Raw genomic sequence first — 19,624 nt, 5'->3', positions numbered from 1 at the left:
GAAGCTGCCTCCTCACAGAAACTATGTCAGGTGCTTAATCTGCTAAGCCACAACGAGAACTCCAATTCTAAGTGGTTTTGTTTGTTTGTTTGTTTGTTTTTAACATTCTTTAGCTTTGGCTATTCTGTGGCCTCTGAGGGTGAAAAAAAGTCTCTGATTTTTTTGAACATTCCATCCATTCTGCAAACATCCCAAGAGTTCTGGGCCAATCACAGGAAGGATATGTTACGTGCTTAGCCAAAAATATTTGCTAAGTAGAAATATTTCAAGTCATAAACTAATTTCGTACAGGTTTTTCTTCTTCCCTATATGTGTCTTTAAAAAAAAAAAAAAAAAGTGGGAGTTCCCGTCATGGCACAGTGTGTAATGAATCCGACTAGGAACCATGAGGTTGCGGGTTTGATCCCTGGCCTTGCTCAGTGGGTTGATGACCCGGTCTTGCCGTGAGCTATGGTGTAGGTCGCAGACATGGCTCGGATCCTGAGTTGCTGTGGCTGTGGTGTAGACTGGTGGCTACAGCTCCAATTCGACCCCTAGCCTGGGAACCTCCATATGCCGTGGGATCGGCCCTACAAAAGGCAAAAAGACAAAAAAATTAAAAATAAATAAATAAATAAATAAAAATAAAGAACAAAGCTTTAAAAAAAAGTGGTTGTAATTTTCGGTCAGAGTAGGATGATAGTCTTTTCTACATTTGAAATTGCAGAGTTTTAAACATAAATTTGCACAACAAATTTATTGAGTGTGGGCTATGTGCCAGACACTCAGCAAGAAACTGGAGTAGGTGCAAGAAGTCAAAAGCCCTTCACCCAAGAGGTTCTCGCCTTCCTGAGTAGAAGAGCTGAATCACTGCAATTGGACTAGTCAAATGCTTAGCTGACATGGCAACGAGGCCTTTCTTAATCGCCTGACAGTGTTCAAACCAGCTATTTGTAGCTCTTTCGTAGATACATGTATTTTTCCTTCTCAGCTTTCATCACCTTGTGATTTTATATTGGTCTCTATACTTATCTGTTTAGTGCCTGTCTTTGCCATTAGTCCCTATGTTCTCTGAAGGTCAAGGTCCTGTCTGGTGTTTGACACCATGATCTTCTTACCTCTCATGGAGATTGGCACATGTAGGTGCTAAATAAAAATGTGTTCAATGGAAGCGTCAACTAGGAAGAGAAAATCATGCATCAGTTCAGGGGAACAAGAAGAAACCTCAGAGAATATATAGCAAAAAAAAAAAAGAGTTCCTCTTGTGGATCACCGGGTTAAGAATCCAACTAGTACCCATGAGAATACAGATTCAATCCCTAGCCTTGCTCATTGGGTTAAAGGATCTGGCATTGCTGTGAGCTGTGTGTGTATTAAAGAGTCTATAGAGTACTGAGGAACAGTTAGGAGAGGGACATGGGAGTTTCCTAAGAGATGTGTGTGTTTGTGTGTGTGTGTGTGTGTGTGTGTGTAAACTGAAGCTGAGTTGAAACCTGGAGCCATAGGCTGAGGGTCTTGGATGCTCTACTCCTAGTTTGGATTTTCCCTACTCTTAAGGAAAAAGAGGTGGGGTCGTCAATGAAACTATGACTACAGGAATGAAACGATTTTCCTAAACTACTAAGAGGGTTTTTTTTTTTTTTGATACTTAAATTTTGAATTCCGATAGAATAACGATCCCCAAACCATGGTTTTTCATTTTATTTCCTTTTACACCCCCTCCATTTCCATCTTGTAGCTGTGTTTACCTGCTGCTGAAATACCCATCCTATATATGTTTCTTTTAATTTCCTATAACATAATCACCACTGTGGAAATGGGCTAAAAACTAAGGATGGCATATACCTGAGTTTTTACCACTCACTTAGTTGCCCAATTTTTAAATATCTCTATGTTTTGGAGAGGCCCCATTTTTAATTTTTTTTTTATCCAGGTGTTCAGAGCTACCCAAACACGTCTATAAAATGCCATCTTTCATAGATGCAGCAAGACCTTTTTTTTTTTTTTATTTTTCCTTTGGAAACCAGTGATTTGTGCCTCAGACAGCTCTCTCCATATTATTTTCTGCTGAATAGAATGAGATTGGTTGGAAGTCCTGCCCTAAGGAAATATCAAAGGCTCCAACACATACTCATTTATAGTTTTAGAGTTAACTCTCTTATCGGATTTTCTTTTATTTCCTGCTGGGGCAGTGTAAGCAAAACTCAGATGGAGGCAGAGGGTCTGCTGTATATCTTTTCAAATTTATGATTAAGAAGGTCACATATACATTTTTAAACACATTCCTTTTGGATAATAAATGAAGAATAAAACTTTGAAATGTCATCAGTAGCAGAATTACTCGTTTTTCTTTCATTCACATGCCTCCTGCCTGCTGTCTGATTGCCTGCCTGCCTGCCTGCCTGCCAGTGGTGAGAAAAGGCTCCACTGATCGAATGCTTCATTCCTTGTTGTTTTTCTATATGCCTGGAATAGTTCTCCTGGTGGAGCAGCATGCCTGCAGCCAAGGCATTATAACCAAAAGATGAACTTCTCCACCTAAGCAACCTTCTTTCCCTCGGCCAATGAAAATTCCTCAACACAGAAAAGAAGCATTCCACTTTCAGCTACGTTTGACTTCAAATGGTGGCCCACACGAGGGAGGCCAAAGCTTTTCTTGGAAGGGATTTCCTGGATCCAGATTCACTTTCCACGCTTCTCTGCTCTGCTCTCTGCTTGCAGAGCAAGATCTGGATGGATGCCATGCCTTTGGCTTCCAAGTGGTTTCAGTCAATGAGAGCCACCAGAGCAGGGCAGAGGGAGGGGGGAGAATAGAGTTAGGGTATCTGTGCCTCTGGTTCCCTCCCCTCAAGGTCATCCAGGACTGGCTGGATCCCTTGAGAGAAGGCCTGCAGCTTCTGTACAGGTGACCTCCTCTTCAAGGCTCCTTTTGGGTTCTGGTAACTTCTTCCTCTGGCTGTCCCTATGTACCTGCAGGTGGCAAACATCTCTCCTGTTGCTGTGGTATACCTTGGCTTCCCCTGTATCCTTCCCACTTTGTCAATAGTCCTTTTATCCATACACTCTCCCCATTTGAGTGTGGCATCTGCCATTCTTCATGCAGTCTACACCTTGGTCAAGGCCATTGAAGGAAAATACTATCAAGCTAGATCCTAGATGAAAGCCTCTGAAAGTCTACATTTATCCTTGTGCGTAATGCCTCCTCTGACAAGGGGATCATTACCTCTTGAAACAGCCTGTTTTGTTATCACCTGGGCACAATTTTGGATATTTCCTACACTGTGTGAATTTGACCTCTCTGGGACATCCGTTCTTTCCATGTTGAAATAGGAGTGACCAAGATTGAATGTGAAGCCAAGTCCTGTGCTGACTAGACCAGGAGACCTGGAATAATTTGCCCTCAAGATATTTAATGAGTGACCCATAGCCCTATGTATCGGAAAAGCCTAATTACTCTATTTAGATGCATAAATATTGGGTAAAGTCAGAGGGATCAGGTTGTTTATTTAGAAATATTTGAAGAACTGTCAAATGCAAGTGGTGTCATATTTTTATATCTCCGACAATAGATCTAAGACTCATCAGTTTAAAATTTAAGCAGGATGCCCACTCTCACCACTGCTCTTCAACATAGTTTTGGAAGTCTTAGCCACAGCAATTAGACAAACAAAAGAAATAAAAGGCATCCATATAGGAAGAGAAGAGATCAAACTGTCACTGTATGCAGATGATATGATACTATACCTAGAAAACCTTAAGGACTCAACCCCAAAACTCCTTGAACTGATTAATAAATTCAGCAAAGTGGCAGGATATAAGATTAACATTCAGAAGTCAGTTGCATTTCTGTATACCAGCAATGAAACATTAGAAAAGGAATACAAAAAAATGATACCTTTTAAAATTGTACCTCACAAAATCAAATACCTCGGAATACACCTGACCAAAGAGGTAAAGGACCTATATGCCGAGAACTATAAAACTTTAATCAAAGAAATCAAAGAAGATGTAAAGAAATGGAAAGATATTCCATGGTCCTGGATTGGAAAAATCAATATTGTGACAATGGCCATCCTACCCAAAGCAATCTACAGATTCAATGCAATCCCTATCAAATTACCCATGACATTGTTCACAGAACTAGAACAAACAATCCAAACATTTATATGGAACCACAAAAGACCCAGAATCGCCAAAGCAATCCTGAGAAACAAAAACCAAGCAGGAGGCATAACTCTCCCAGACTTCAAGAAATACTGCAAAGCCACAGTCATCAAAACAGTGTGGTACTGGTATCAAAACAGACAGACAGACCAATGGAACAGAATAGAGAACCGGAAATAAACCCTGACACCTATGGTCAATTAATCTTTGACAAGGGAGGCAGGAACCTCAAATGGGAAAAGGAAAGTCTATTCAGCAAGCATTGCTGGGAAACCTGGACAGCAGCATGCAAAGCAATGAAACTAGAACACACCCTCACACCATGCACAAAAATAAACTCCAAATGGCTGAAAGACTTAAATATACGACAGGACACCATCAAACTCCTAGAAGAAAACATAGGCAAAACACTCTCTGACATCAACATCATGAATATTTTCTCAGGTCAGTCTCCCAAAGCATAGAAATTAGAGCAAAAATAAACCCATGGGACCTCATCAAACTGAAAAGCTTTTGCACAGCAAAGGAAACCAAAAAGAAAACAAGAAGACAGCTTACAGAATGGGAGAAAATAGTTTCAAATGATGCAACTGACAAGGGCTTAATCTCTAGAATATACAAGCAACTTATACAACTCAACAGCAAAAAAGCCAATCAATCAATGGAAAAATGGGCAAAAGACCTGAATAGACATTTCTCCAAAGAAGATATACAGATGGCCAACAAACACATGAAAAAATGCTCAACATCGCTGATTATAAGAGAAATGCAAATCAAAACTACCATGAGATACCACCTCACACCAGTCAGAATGGCCATCATTAATAAATCCACAAATAACAAGTGCTGGAGGGGCTGTGGAGAAAAGGGAACCCTCCTGCACTGCTGGTGGGAATGTAAACTGGTACAGCCACTATGGAGAACAGTTTGGAGATACCTTAGAAATCTATACATAGAACTTCCATATGACCCTGCAATCCCACTCTTGGGCATCTATCCGGACAAAGCTCTACTTAAAAGAGACACATGCACCCGCATGTTCATTGCAGCCCTATTCACAATAGCCAGGACATGGAAACAACCCAAATGTCCATCGACAGATGATTGGATTCGGAAGAGGTGGTATATATACACAATGGAATACTACTCAGCCATAAAAAAGGATGACATAATGCCATTTGCAGCAACATGGATGGAACTAGAGAATCTCATCCTGAGTGAAATGAGCCAGAAAGACAAAGACAAATACCATATGATATCACTTATAACTGGAATCTAATATCCAGCACAAATGAACATCTCCTCAGAAAAGAAAATCATGGACTTGGAGAAGAGACTTGTGGTTGCCTGATGGGAGGGGGAGGGAGTGGGAGGGATCGGGAGCTTGGGCTTATCAGACACAACCTAGAATAGATTTATAAGGAGATCCTGCTGAATAGCATTGAGAACTATGTCTAGATACTCATGTCGCAACAGAAGAAAGGGTGGGGGAAAAAACTGTAACTGCAATGTATACATCTAAGGATGACCTGACCCCCTTGCTGTACAGTGGGAAAATAATAAAAAAAAAATTATATCTGTAAAACACAAAAAAAAATAAAATAAAATAAAATAAAATAAAATTTAAGCAGAGCAGATTTCAAATCCATACAAAGAATTTTTTTAACTCTCAGCTGCCTGGTGATGTACCAAGGTCTCCATCACTTGATATAATCCAGGGGGAGATGGGATTCCACAGTAGAACTGTCGGAGAGAGGATTCTGATAGTGGAAGGTAGCTGGACTAGTGGTGATGATAGAAAAGTGGGAATGGCAGCTGCCACTTGTTAAACAGTCACTACGTGCCAGGCTCTGTGTTCCATACGTGTCATCTCACTCAGTTCTCATTTAATCCTCATGAAGTTGGCCTGTTAACTGCCATAGTTTACAAAGGAAGAGTTCACACCTGAAAGAGCTTAAGGGACTTGTCCTGAGTCAGGCAGTCACAGGCTACGGAGGTAGGATATAAACTCAGGTCTGCCTGATGCCAAAGCTGATGGTTTCAACCTCCAGTGGTTGGTTTCCGAATCGCCATGGAACTTGGTGGCCATGCAGAGATCTAGTTCCCGTCCCACTTCTATGAACGTAGGGTCCATGTGCTTTTTCAGCTCTCCAGTGGTTCTCATTTACACCAGAGTTTTAGAACCACTGCTCTACGTCATTGTCATCATCATCATTGTTATTATTATTATTTTGGTGTAAGTGTCCATCTGCTTCTGAGATTCCACTCTGGGAATAACTATGCATCGAGTTCAACTTTAGCTTTTCTCCTTTGGAACTATAAGAGTAACCACCCTCACCCCCTGCCAACCACCACCCCCTACTTCAATCTACCATTGTTTGGTGGCTTATTTCATGAGCTCAGCCCCTGAGAAAGGCCAGATCTTGTCTGGAATCTCATTCGGAGCCACAAGAATGGAAACATCCACTTGGCCTCTTCTTCCCTTTGAGGGGAAGGCAAGGGAAGTGTTGTGCAGATCGCATTGATTTCCCAATTTAAGCTCCGGTTAGGAACATACCCATTGGGAGTTCCCTGGTGGCCTAGTGGTTAAGGATCCAGCGTGGTCACTGCTGTAGCTTGGGTTTGATTCCTAGCCTGGAAATTTCTGCAAGCCATGGGTGCATCAAAAAAAGGGGGAGGACACCCGTTGTTAGGAAAGGGGCAGGTTGGGTGTCGCATTTTTGAGCGAACAGAAGCCATTAATAGTTTCAGGAAGACTTAGGTTTATTCCACCTTAACGTTGGAGAACCTGCCTTGACTCTGTTTCTGGAGAATGAACCAGATTTGGGGGTTGAGGATGATAGCAGGGAAAGAGAGCAATCTGATCTTCCTATGTGTTGATGTAACTGCCACCATCTGACTGTGATTTTTCCCCTTGCACATGTCCCAAAGGAAGCTGGCCAAGAAGCAGAAGGAGACACAGAGTGGAGCCCAGAGGGAGATGGGCCCTGTGGCCTCAGCTGACAAACCCACCACCAAGCTCAGCACCAGCCGCAATGACGAAGGCTTCTCCTCCAGCTCACAGGACGTTAACGGATTCAGTAAGTGGAGCCAACGAAGGGGAAGGGACCAGCCACTGTCCAGTTTGACCCTGGTACCTCTATCATTGGTCCCTCACAGTGTCAGGTGCTATAGGACACAGGGTCTGGGTGCTTCCCTGGGATGGTTCAGGATGCAGAAGCTCCATGGCAAAGACTTGGGGGTGCCCATCCTGAGATGAAAAGGAGCATTTCAGAGTCAACCTAAAAACAGATAGAAATGAGGGCAATCCATCTTAATTGTTTCTTGTACACAGAGGCAGGTTAGAACTTATAATATTAAAAAAAAAAAAAAAAAAGTGAAGGAGGACATGGTTATGCCCTTAAGGAGAAAATTATACCGTACTGAATTCTGTCTTACAATTATCAAGACAGTGTTACACTTGATCAATGTAGGTAAATGAGTCATGGATTATCACTGTTTCCATTCTCAGCCTCGAGGTTCAGAGAAGCATCTCCTCCAAGTCCCATGGCTGAGGAGTGACATATCCAAACCTGAAAAGCCGTGCCTTCCAAACCTTGGCTAGTTCTAAGCCACAGCTGATGATCCAAGTGGCATTTAGTCAAGAGCAGTGGTGTCTCCATGCAGAGTTAGTGCAGGATCCCAAGCTAATAGAAGTGGCTCTGATTTTAGAATTCACCCTCATCCAAAGGAGAACCTCAAAGCTAGAAACATAAAGCTACCTTGGTGATCAGACTCAAGAGAGCTAACTTTTGCTCTTAACTTTCTGAAAGCCAGTTCTTTTCCTGGATTTCCTAGAAATGCTAGATTCTCCAGCCTTGGCTCCAATTTGGGGAAAGCACGAAATCTAAAGGGATATGAGCAGAAATAAATATCCCCCAATACTGTGCCACTGGCAAAGGGAAGAAATCATATTTTGTAAAAAATCACTTAGGTAAGATCAGTTGGGGATGGTGAGAGTCTATGAGAGGATGAAAAGAAAGAGGAAACCAGTATTTACAAAACCACCTTCATCCTCACTGCAGCTTTGTGAGTTGTTTTTTTGTTTTTTTTGTTTTTTTGTTTTGTTTTTTTTTTGTTTGTTTTTTGGCTTTTTAGAGCTGTACCCACAGCATATGGAAGTTCCCAGGGTAGGGGGTCGTATCAGAGCTGCAGCTGCCAGCACCATGGCACAGCAACATGAGATCCAAGCCAAGTCTGCAGCCTACACCAGAGCTCACAGCAACGCCGGATACTTAACCCACTGAGCAAGACCGGGGGACAAACCCATCTCCACCTGGACAATAGTCAGGTTTGTAACCTACTGAGCCACAACGGGAACTCCTGATTGTTTCCATTTTATAGATGATGTCATCAAGGCTCGGTATTTGGCTGAACTTCCCACAGTTACACAGCAGCTTCCTGATGGATCCAGGGCCTGAGAGCAACTCAGGCCCGTGATTCCTAACCTCAAGAGCAACACAGAACCTACCTGGGGAAATTTTTTAAATGCACCAATCTGGGCCCTGCATCTTACCTGCTGAATCAAAATGTCTTGGGGAATGAGGGATGGTATGGTAATTAAGGGATGTGGATTTTCTAAAACAACCTGGGGGGTTCTTATAGGCACACTGGTTAAGAATGCTGAACTTTCTTAGGAGAGTAGCTGTTTTCAAATATTGACATGCTGCCTTGGGAGAAGGATTCATTTTAAATGTATAAAAAGGTTGAAAAAATAGTGAAATGAATACCCATAGACCCTTTACCTAGATTCACCAACTGTTCATATCTTGCAGTATTTGCACTCTCTCTCTCTCTCTTTCTGTGTATATATATATATATACACATACACACATATATACACACATATATACACATACTATATATATATAATGTGTATATATACGCATAATATATATACATACATATATACATACATATATAATGTGTATATATATACACATACTATTTTATATATATATATAAATTTTCTGAACCATTTACAATTGTTTCAAACATCATGACATTCCACCCCCAGAGAATCCTGCATGAGTTTCCTTAGAACTAGGACAGCTCTTCAACATAATTGCAATAAAATTATCTTACCCAAGAAATGTAACCTTGTTTCAGTCTCTGATACACCAGTCCATAGCTGAATTTCCTCCATGGCCCTAAAATTTCTCTTATTATTACTGTTTTTCAATCTGGGATCCAGTCGAGTTGCTCACCTCCCACTGGCCACCATATCTCCCATCACCTTTTCATCTACAACAGTCCTCCCTCCTTAGTTTTTTTTTTTTCCAGGATCTTTTAATAGTCTAGGCCAGTTGTTCCACAGAATGGTCCGCAGTCCATATTTGTCTGCTTTCTTTTTCCATCATGGATTGCATTCAGGTTAAACATTTTGGCAAAATGCTGCACAGGTGTTATGTACGTACTTCCCTTTGCAGCATCTCCATAGACATGTGCTAGCACTTTGCCCACTATTGGTGATCCTGAGTTTGAATGCTTCTTAAAGCGAAGAAATGGCTTTTAAAGACAAAGTCTAGGAGTTCCCGTTGTGGCTCAGTGGTTAACGAATCCGACTAGGAACCATGAGGTTGCGGGTTCGATCCCTGGCCTCCTTCAATGGGTTAAGGATCCAGCGGTGCCGTGAGCTGGGGTGTAGGTTGCAGACACGTCTCGGATCCCGCATTGCTGTGGCTGTGGCGTAGGCCAGTGGCTACAGCTCCGATTCAACCCCTAGCCTGGGAACTTCCATATGCCGCGGCAGCGGCCCTAGAAAAGGCAAAAAGACAAAATAAATAAATAAATAAATAAAAACAAAGTCTAACAGCACCTGCTGATTACTTATTAAGCAAATATTTGACTTACATTTTTCTTGGAGATCACAGCAAGTTTGCAGGCTGCCTAAACCTGAACCAGTTATTTTTCCATTCTCTGCCCGGGTGGATTTCAGACATTCTTACATTCCCTAACATCCAGGAAAAGAGGATGCTGACACAGCCTGAGAGAGGCAGAAAATGGGGGTGCCAAGCAAATGGGTTTGGTTTCTCCTTAAAGGCCCATCCTGGGTCATCCCCACCCCCAGCCTCTGACTGTGTTAACTTGTCACTGATGGTCCCACTTTTGGCCCAGGGGCAAGGAAGTTCATTAGCAAGTCTAGCTGATGGTACATGCTGGCCAAGTGGTACCCATTCACCCCAAACTTTTCCTTTCCAGGCCAGGCTCCTGTGCACACTTTTTTTCCATTTATAAAAAATGTCCTGGGAGGAATCTGAATGCCAAAGATACGTGGTCAAAAGACATATGACAAACATCATGACTCTGAAATGATGGATATTTGATCTTAAATTTTCTGACCTCAAGTGAAAACCTGGATGACACCAATTTCTTAAATTGCAAGGGGCAACATCACCTCCATTTTACTCATGGGCTAAAACTTAGACTCTTCAGATGAAAGCACCCAAGACTGAGGTCGATTGGCCAGCCAGAGAGGAAGAGGCAGCATATCCACTAAAACCTAATGAGATCTTTTAAAGTCCAGGCACAATCTTTCCAAGATTGGTATGTGTGATTTATGTTTATATACACACATATGTATGCACACAGACAGAACATGCATATGTAGTCAGACACATGTGTATAGGTGTATTGCCCATACCTTCATTTTAATCTTCTTGCTCTTAAAAGACAGAAAAAAACTTTCCGTTGACATTATACTCAAGAAATTTTGCATTTGTTTGAATCCATGAACATTTTAGGATTCTGTTTGTGCATCTGGTATTCTTAGGCTAGAGCTACAAACATGCTCCAGGGATTCTTTTGAATGCCCTAGAAGGCTTCAGGTACCTTTTAAAATGCTCTGTGGAACCACTGGGATGCAATTTGAGGGGGGGAAATGTAAGTAATGCTTACACTGGAGATGTCGAAATTGCTTCTGAAATCACCTTGATGTATGTAAAATTGAATCTATTTTCGTGGCATTAGGGAAGTGACTGTCTGGCTTCTGCACCGGCATCTTTAGGAAGCCCTGAGATTATTTGCAAATGTTGTAGAGGCATTGTGAGAGACAGAACGCAGGAAGATATGTCACATTGGAAAAGATCACAGAAGAATATGCCCTGAACAATTATTTCATTATGGAACAGGTGGGCCCCGGCCTAATTCAAACTCTGCTTCTCAGTGTGTGGGTGTGTTTCCCTGGGTTTTCTATCCCAAGTGACTGCTTGGTTCTGCAACATCCATTCCATCAAGCCTCTCAGTTTTGTATAGGACCAGTGACCTCTGGGATGCAAAGGTGATGGGGCTTTGTCAGGCATGGGCTGTCTCTCTGGGGTCTATGGCATTCTTGAAAAAGGAGTGCCTGTCACATTTCAAGGAAAAATGATGCACATTGTTTTCAGTTTAAAGAACTGCTGGCTTTTAGTAAGTAATCTGAGTTTGATCTCATTGCCGTGGGTACCTTACCTGATTGCTATTTTTTTCCCCCAAGCTCTTTCATTCCGTAGCATCATTTGCTGGGTCTTTCTGCTGGTATTTTCTTTTTATATTCATGCTTAAATCATTTTTATATCTTTTCTTCATAGTTCCATCATCTCCTTGTTGATTTTCAGTTCAAACCAAATCTCTAGTGAATTCCTATGACATTGGGCTTGGCTACCTACCCAGCCCATAGGAGCAGTCGACAGCCCACTTGCCCACTAGGTACTGTTGGTAAACTCCGTCTTCATCTTTTTGCTTCCATCCTATTGAATGGTGTCGTGTCTGGTGGGTGAAGGCCATTTATCTCTAAGGGGCATCTCATGCTGGTCCATCAAGCTCTCTGCTAAGTTAAAAAGCGGACCTGGTTGAGGACTTGCAGGTGCAATTTAATGGCCATTTTCTCAGCGCTTAGTACATGCCTGTGCCTGTGCTGAGCGCAGTTTGGGGAGGGGTATACTGAAAAAATGAATAAAATGGGGCCTTATCTCAGAAACCACAAATGTCTCTACCTGTGAGTTTGTCATAGTTTACAAAAGTCCTTTTGCAAAACGCTGGGGCCAGAGATCCTTATTCTGCACCATGAGAAAGCTATTAGGTTTGGTATTACCCCCATTCTACAGATGAGGAAACTGGGGTTCAGAGAGACTCCATGCCCCAAATCACACAGACATTTGCAGAGTCATAATAAGGATCCATCTCGCCTGACATCAGTTGGGTTTTATCCACTTAGTTCTGCAAAAAAATTTAGAAAAACATCCATGAAAGTACCTACAATGAAACAGCTATATGAGAATTAAATAATCAGGAAAGTATACAGAAAGATAAGAAGGTCAAGACCAGGTTATTTGAAAATATAATTCTATTCTATTAAAATGTAATCTAAATATGCAGGCTGGCAACTTTCAAATTCCAATTTGGCTCTGTGCTTTCTAGTAGCAAAAGCCCAAATAGGAAGATCACTTTTATTGGCAGCTATGATGTGCTAGACTGTATGCTTTATATAAATCTCACTCCTAAGCCTCCTAGAGACCCTATAAATTAGATATTATTCCCATTTTGTAAGTGAGGAAACTGAGTTTCAGCACACTTAAATAAGCCCAAAGGCACACACTCATGGAATGGAGGTGGGATTGGAAGCCAAAATAGGGTTGTCTGACCCCAGAACCCATGTTCCCTCTCCTGCTAGAAATGTAGCCCATCACTTGTGGGTCTCACTGAGTGAGGCTGTGATGGCAGGAGGAGAGAGAGGGTGCCACTCCTCTTCCGAGAGTCAGCTGGCTTTTCTATCACGTGGGCAGAAGCTGCTCCCACAATAGTGCCCTGCACGGAGCCTGTGGCTGGGTAAAGGCCAAACAGATTCCCACCAGTTACCAAGCTCTGTGATAAGCACATTCAGATGTGGCGTCTTGATCTCTTCTCGCAGTAACCCTCTCCAGTTGATATGGTTATCATCAAACCCATCTTACAGTAGAGGAGACTGGTACTCTGAGATATTAAAAGACCTCCCTCAAATCCAACAGTGAATAGATAGTGAGATCTGGACCTCAGACTGCATGTTCTTTTTTCAGCCTGCAAATGCAGCATATGGAAGTTCCCAGGCTGGGGGTTGAATTGGAGCTGCAGCTGCCAGCCTACACCACAGCCACAGCAACTCTGGGATCTGAGCCACATCTGTGACCTACACCACAGCTCATGGCAATGCTGGATCCTTAACCCACTAAGTGAGGCCAGGGATCGAACTGCATCCCCAGGAGCACTACGTTGGGTTCTTAACCTGCTGAGCCACAACAGGAACTCCCAGATGTTCTACTTTCAAAACCAAACACGTTATCTTTCCTCCAACCTTAAGCTTGCTCTCCACCACCAAACAGGGTGAAAGACAGAAGGGAGACCAGTGTGAATAGTTTTGCTGGCTGGGAGGACAGAGCTTCCTCTAGGTTCTTCTGTCCACTTCAGAGCCCAAAACACCTGTTGCAGGAAGGCAGCTGCCCAGTAGTCCAGGAAGGACCTATGAGAATTGTCCCACCAGGAGCTTCTTAGAAAGTAGACCTTAGACCAGATGGTCCCATCCCATCCTCAGGCATTGCTGAACTGGACCAAGCCCTGGATAGAAAAAGAGAAAGATGGCCAAGGAACAACCCCTGCCCTGAGAGAGCTCACAGCCTGCTGTGGGAGACACATGGTCTGACATTGAGCATCTCTGCACACTGACAGGGCTTCACAGAGCCTGCAAAAAGAGTTATAGGACCTTTCCCCTGACTTCGTACCGCCAATGTGACCACATATGTACACAGTAAGGTATACACCGTGGTTGTAAGAGACCTTTGTGCCTGATGAGGGGTGGGCCTGAAACCTGAGGCTCTCCCTGTCTTTCAGCCACAGATGTCATAAAAAGAGCTTCCTTGCAGATAGGTCAGGGAGTGTCCCGCTTGATAACCCCAAGGGAAGCACCAGGCAAAATTGCTACCTGATTATTTTAGGAACATATTATGTAACTAAAGCAATTTGAATGTGGAGGATAGACCATGACTTTGAAAAGGTAGTGGAGATGGGTTGGGGTTATGGTCATTTGGGATAGGAACTCTTTAGGGAGATTCTTTAACCCTTTGAGGACAGTGAGCCAGCTGGAGAAATGGGTCTCTGGTAAAATTGTTCTGACCATGACCTTCCCAGGAAACTGGGTGTGACCACGCGCAGTGTGAAGGATTGCCTGATATTCCTTCCCTTTGTTCACACCTTTGTTCACGGGCTTCTCTGGGGGCATTTTGCTAGGTGCTGTTCACCTATTATCTCTAATCCTCCAACTTTGCAACCAGGTAGGAATTACTATCCTGATGTTATAGGTGAGGAAACCTAAGCTTAAGGAGGTGAAATACATTTCTGCTGTCCCATCTTTGAGATACCCCGACTTGACTTTCTCTTTTTTTTTTTTTTTTTAAATGGCTGCACCCATGGCACATGGAACTTCCCAGGCCAGGGAATGAATCCGAGCTGCAGCTATAGTGACCTCTGTTAAACTGGATGCTTTAACCCACTGCATTGGGCAGGGAATCGAACCCATGCCTCCATAGCAACCCAAGCAGCTGCAGTCAGATTCTTAACTTACTGCCCCATAGCAGAAACTCTGACCTTTTCCTCTTTTGCTTAAAACCATTCCATGGCTCCTCATTGTCCCTAAGGTTAAGGTTAAGCCCTAAGCATGGATTCTTGGGCCCTCTCTACTGGCTGACCAGTATGTCCTCTGACCTTTTCCCGACTCTCCGGCTCATCTGATACTCAATGAGTATTTGTTTGAAAGTCTGTATGTATATATGCATTATGTATGTATATGTGAATGAATGAATATCTGCATATATGACCTGGAATTCATGAAGATCTTCTAGCTCCAAGCCCCTATCTGGTTCCCAACTCTTCCGGTAGTGAATTCTTTTAAGCTGAAATCTACTCTGGGTAACTTCCATCCATTCATTCCTGGTTTTGCACACAAGTATGGGTGGGTCAGCAACCATACACTGGCCCTGGTCTGCCCTCTGGTGTGACGCAGTGTAATGAAATTGGTCTTTCTCCAGTCCCCCCCCCCTCACCCCCAGCTGTTGAAAGGCAGCCAGCTGTGTGCCCTGCAGGTCCTTCCCTCAGGCTAAGCAGCCCCCACGTCAGCTCTCAGCCTTCTTCAGGATGCATTTCTGGTTTCCCATCTTTTCAGAATCTTGACTGGCACATGTCTCCATTCAGTCCATGTCTATGGAGGGTTTGGCTTCCAAGTCTATACTGGGCCCAACTACTGGAAGTCCAGAGAGCTGCCGTCCCTCCTCTCTATTCCAGACCTGAGTTCCGAATACACTGGTCACAATTTAACCTCCAAATGTCCAGCACACGTCCACCTAATGCAGATCTCATGGCTTCCACATAGGGACACTTCAGTTAGCCCAGACAAAGATTATTTGGGAGGCCCAAGTAAAGACTTGATAGATTTTTTCCCCCACGATTTTTTTTATTTTTTTATTAACATTATAGTTGATTAACATCGTTGTACCAATTTCTGCTATACAGCAAAGTGACTCAGTCAGATACACACACACACACACACACACACACACACACACACACACACACATTCTTTTTTTTATATTACTTTCCATCATGGTCTATCCCAGGAGATTGGATATTGTTCCTTATGTTGTACAGCACGACCTCACTGCTTATCCATTCTAAATGTAATAGTTTACATCTACTAACCCCAAACTTTCAGTCCACCCCAATCCCTCCTCCCCACCCCCCTTGGCAACCACAGGTCTGTTTCTATGTCCAAGAAGGACTTTATATTTTTATCTGTGCTGTGTTGTCTTATTATATTTGATTCTGTTATCCCAGCGAAGTGAGCTGTTTTTGATTTCTAATTATGTCACCAATGATCTCCCTTAATCCTCCGAGTTGGAGGCCTCAACATATAATAATTATTAGATTATTAATATTCATCCTACCAATTATTATCTGTTGAGCATTAATTATGAGCCCATTTCCAGCTGAGTGTTTTATATGTGTTGTCTTAGCTCACTGGTATATTGAGAGGATTAAATGTGTTATGATTAGCCTTGATGATTTACAGGTGAGGAAACTGAGGTTTCAGTAATAAGCAACTTGCCTGAGGCTTCATAGTTCTAATTGACAGGCCTCTAGGTTGGAACTTAAACCTGGGTCTGTCTGACACCCCTAAACCTACAGCCAAAACCATTCCACTGTACCACCTTCTAAGACAGATGTTATTATTCCCATTTTATAGAGAAGGAAACTGAAGATTTCAGTTCCAGACAGACATTGGGTCATTTACTCAAAGTAGTGGCAGTGTGGTCCCCCAATCAGCAACTTCAGCATCACCAGGGGACTATTTGGAAGCAAATTCTTGGGCCCCAGTCCAGGCCCACTGAACCCCAAACTCTGGGGGTAGGGCTTAGCAATTACTGGAGTTTTTTGTGTGTTTTTGGTTTTGGGGTGTTTTTGTTTTTTTGTTGTTGTTTTTTAGCAATTACTGTGTTTAACAAGCCTTCCAGGTGATGCTAATGGACACTGAAGTCTGAGAGTCCCTGGCTGAAGTAAAGCCAAGGACTGTTAAACTCCAAATCCTTCTTCTTCTATGTGATAAATTGTCTCTAATAGTCAGTTGCAGCCACAGTAAGAGAGAAAGGCTAATTTTCCCTTTCTCAGGGTCAATGTGCCAAAAAACGCTTCCACTTGGAGTCACTGGACCTAAAGTTTGCTCAAGCCCAAATATAACTATGAGAGTCCCCAAACCAAGGGATCCTTTCTCAACCATCTCTAGAACTTTCCTTCCTTTTATCTGAACAGAAAACATCCTAAGAATCAGAATAGAAAGAGTGGAAATCTACAAGGAAAAGCAATCATGAGTCACACAGTGAAACCAAGAGCTCAACAGAACATTTTGAAGAGGAATAACAGAAAAAATGCACAAATTCTCTTTGCCGGGATGATTATATTTTCTGGTTGCTCTAGGTTTAAATTGAGTTGAGGAGAAGAATTGAATGTTACAAGCTTGCCACCTCCAGTTTTATTGAATATTTTACAATCATCCACTTGGCTGACAGGTTAAAGGACACACATATTAAGTTCCTGGCAACCCAAAGTTGAATGGAATTGTTTATTCCTTGGAAATGCAAAAATGAAATTTTAAGTGGCCTTGAGAAAGTAGACAAATTGTCCATCACAAACAAAGGAGTTAAATTAGATAAGTTTTAGAAAGGATATTAGACTCACTAAGGGACATAACAGACCACAAAAACTGAGAATTAGCATAGACACTGCCTATTCCAACCTTCTCATCTTAAAGATGAAGAACTGAGTACCAAGAGTTTTCTCATTGTGTCAGTAGCAAAACCTGTACTAAAATTGAAAGCTATGACCCCTCCAGTCCTTGTCCCATGGTCTCCTTCAGAGGAGGGAAGTATGGTCAATAATGGTTTGTCTCCTAATATTTTCTGTAGCCCCCCCATATGATTTCTGCATAAGTCGAACCTTCTCAAATTGAATCATACTTTTCATCTCCTGGTTATGGGAATAGCTGAGGTGTTCCTTTAAATATTCATCAAATGCCAACTATATGCCAAACAATGTAGGGATTGTAAAGATAAATAAGGCATGGTCTCGGCCTTCAAGGATATTACTGTCCTCCAAGAGGAGACTTGTAAGTGGATTAGTTTCAGTAAATGTGATAAGTGATAGAGAAGAGGCATGTACAGTGCCCAAGGAACACTGATCAGAGGCTCCAGCAGGTGATTAATTCTGCCTAAGTGAGTTAGTACTATCTATGAAAGGAAATGGATTTTGATTTGAAGGAGGTGCAAGAAAAAGACTGTCTCAGAAAGGGCAAAGGCTTGGGAGTGGAAGGGGGATGGTGAGCTCGAGGAAGGGGCCTTGAAGTACATGGTGTTTGTGTACAGGTGAATTTGAAAGCATATATGCCAGAGATATGGCTGGGATAGTTGCTGCAACCTGCCTGAGTAGGAATGTGCATTTGCAGCCTACTGAAATTCACTTTCCTGGAAGGACCACCTATGTGGAAATTAGAGTGGTCTCAGTGTTCAATGCCCTTGCATGTTATTAGGACCTGGCCTCATAGTCTCTTTGATTTGTATAGATTGCACTTTCCATTGTAAATAAATAGGGACAGCATTTTATTAGCTACAGACTTTTACTGTCATTGTGAGCTGGCCCAGCCGTCCTTTCTCAATACCCTTTCAAAGAGAGCTCTGTAAACCTGCAAAGCTAAAGCGGCTTTTGACAATTTATGGTAGGCCACCGCATCTTGAAAAGAAAATAGAATTGTTCTCTACACCTCACAGGTGGTCCTGAATTGCAACAGGGCACTTAGGAAGTGCTTGTTAAAGTAATCAGGGATAAAGAAGTGGTGTTGAAAATGTAAATATATAGTTGCTAGGTAGCAGAATAAACTGAGCTTAGAGACCAATTTTTTTTTCCTTCCGCTCAAAGCTATAGCCTTGATAAGTTGAAAACACAAGTAATAATTCTACTAGCTAGTATTTTCTGAGTACTTCCTGGACAAGGCACTTAACATGCATCATTTCATTTCCTATTTTCAATAATTCTAGGAGGCAGGCCATGGAAACTGAGGTTCTGCGGATGGAAGTAATTTGCTCAAGGGCACAGAGCTACCAAGAAACAAGACCCAGATTTGAACTTGAGTTTATATGATTGACCTTTCCGCAGCCTGTCCTTGAAACACTTTCTTCACTCGACTTCTACTCCCCTGGCTTTTCCTCCTTTCTCCCCAGCCATTTCTTGGCGTTAATGGATTAGGTGGCCTCCTAGTTGTCTACTCAGCCAGGATTATAATAGGATCTCAGTATGCAAAACATAATTTTCTCAATCAACATGGAAATGTCAAAAAGCCTGAAGTCTGACTTATAAACTGGTAATTGGGAGTAGATCTAGATACCTTGTAAATTCAATGAAGAAGCCACAGGATTGACACCATCACAAAGGTTGAAGAGTCCACCTAAAGTTCTCTCCCAGGTAGTAAGTTGTCCCATTGCCCAAAGAGATGAACAGCAGGTATGATACAGGTAGAGGTTTGGAACGTCTTTGCACTGCAGAGTTCAAGGAAGTGGGAGAAAAGATCAGAGTACCAAAGACAGGCAAAATCCCTCTGTCCCCTGCGTTACCATCTTCATCTTTCTCTAGCTGGTCTCCTACATCTTTCTGAAGGAGTATATCATGATGTCTGCTGTCTTGGGTTGACTTTTGGTAGGATGCTCTTGACCGGATTGAGAGACTTGCTACACCACCAGACATCTAACATATCTCTAACACATACCTACCTGTAGAGTGGACAGGTACCAAGTGAGGAGACCCCCCAATCACAATACTAAGTCTTGGTAACACAAACAAGAAAAGCAGTTCTGCCCTCGAAAATCCAATGATGTTGTAGGGAACACAGATGACAGTG

General features: G+C 42.5%; 1 protein-coding gene across 13 annotated transcripts in view; it reads left to right on the top strand.

Annotated features, from left to right (window-relative positions):
* Positions 1-19,624, top strand: part of PTPRT (protein tyrosine phosphatase, receptor type T) — a 1,163,284-nt gene that overhangs the window by 1,026,994 nt on the left and 116,666 nt on the right. For all 13 annotated transcript variants that reach the window (XM_021078123.1, XM_021078122.1, XM_021078115.1 and 10 more), the window contains one exon: positions 7,075-7,223. In XM_021078123.1, coding sequence (XP_020933782.1) covers positions 7,075-7,223 — 149 coding nt within the window. The remainder of the gene's footprint in view (positions 1-7,074; positions 7,224-19,624) is intronic.

The sequence above is a fragment of the Sus scrofa genome, chromosome 17, assembly GCF_000003025.6.
Source record: "Sus scrofa isolate TJ Tabasco breed Duroc chromosome 17, Sscrofa11.1, whole genome shotgun sequence".
NCBI classification, from domain to species: Eukaryota; Metazoa; Chordata; class Mammalia; order Artiodactyla; family Suidae; genus Sus; species Sus scrofa.
The sequence above is the reverse complement of the archived record's forward strand: the minus strand, read 5'-3'. Positions and strand labels throughout refer to the sequence as shown.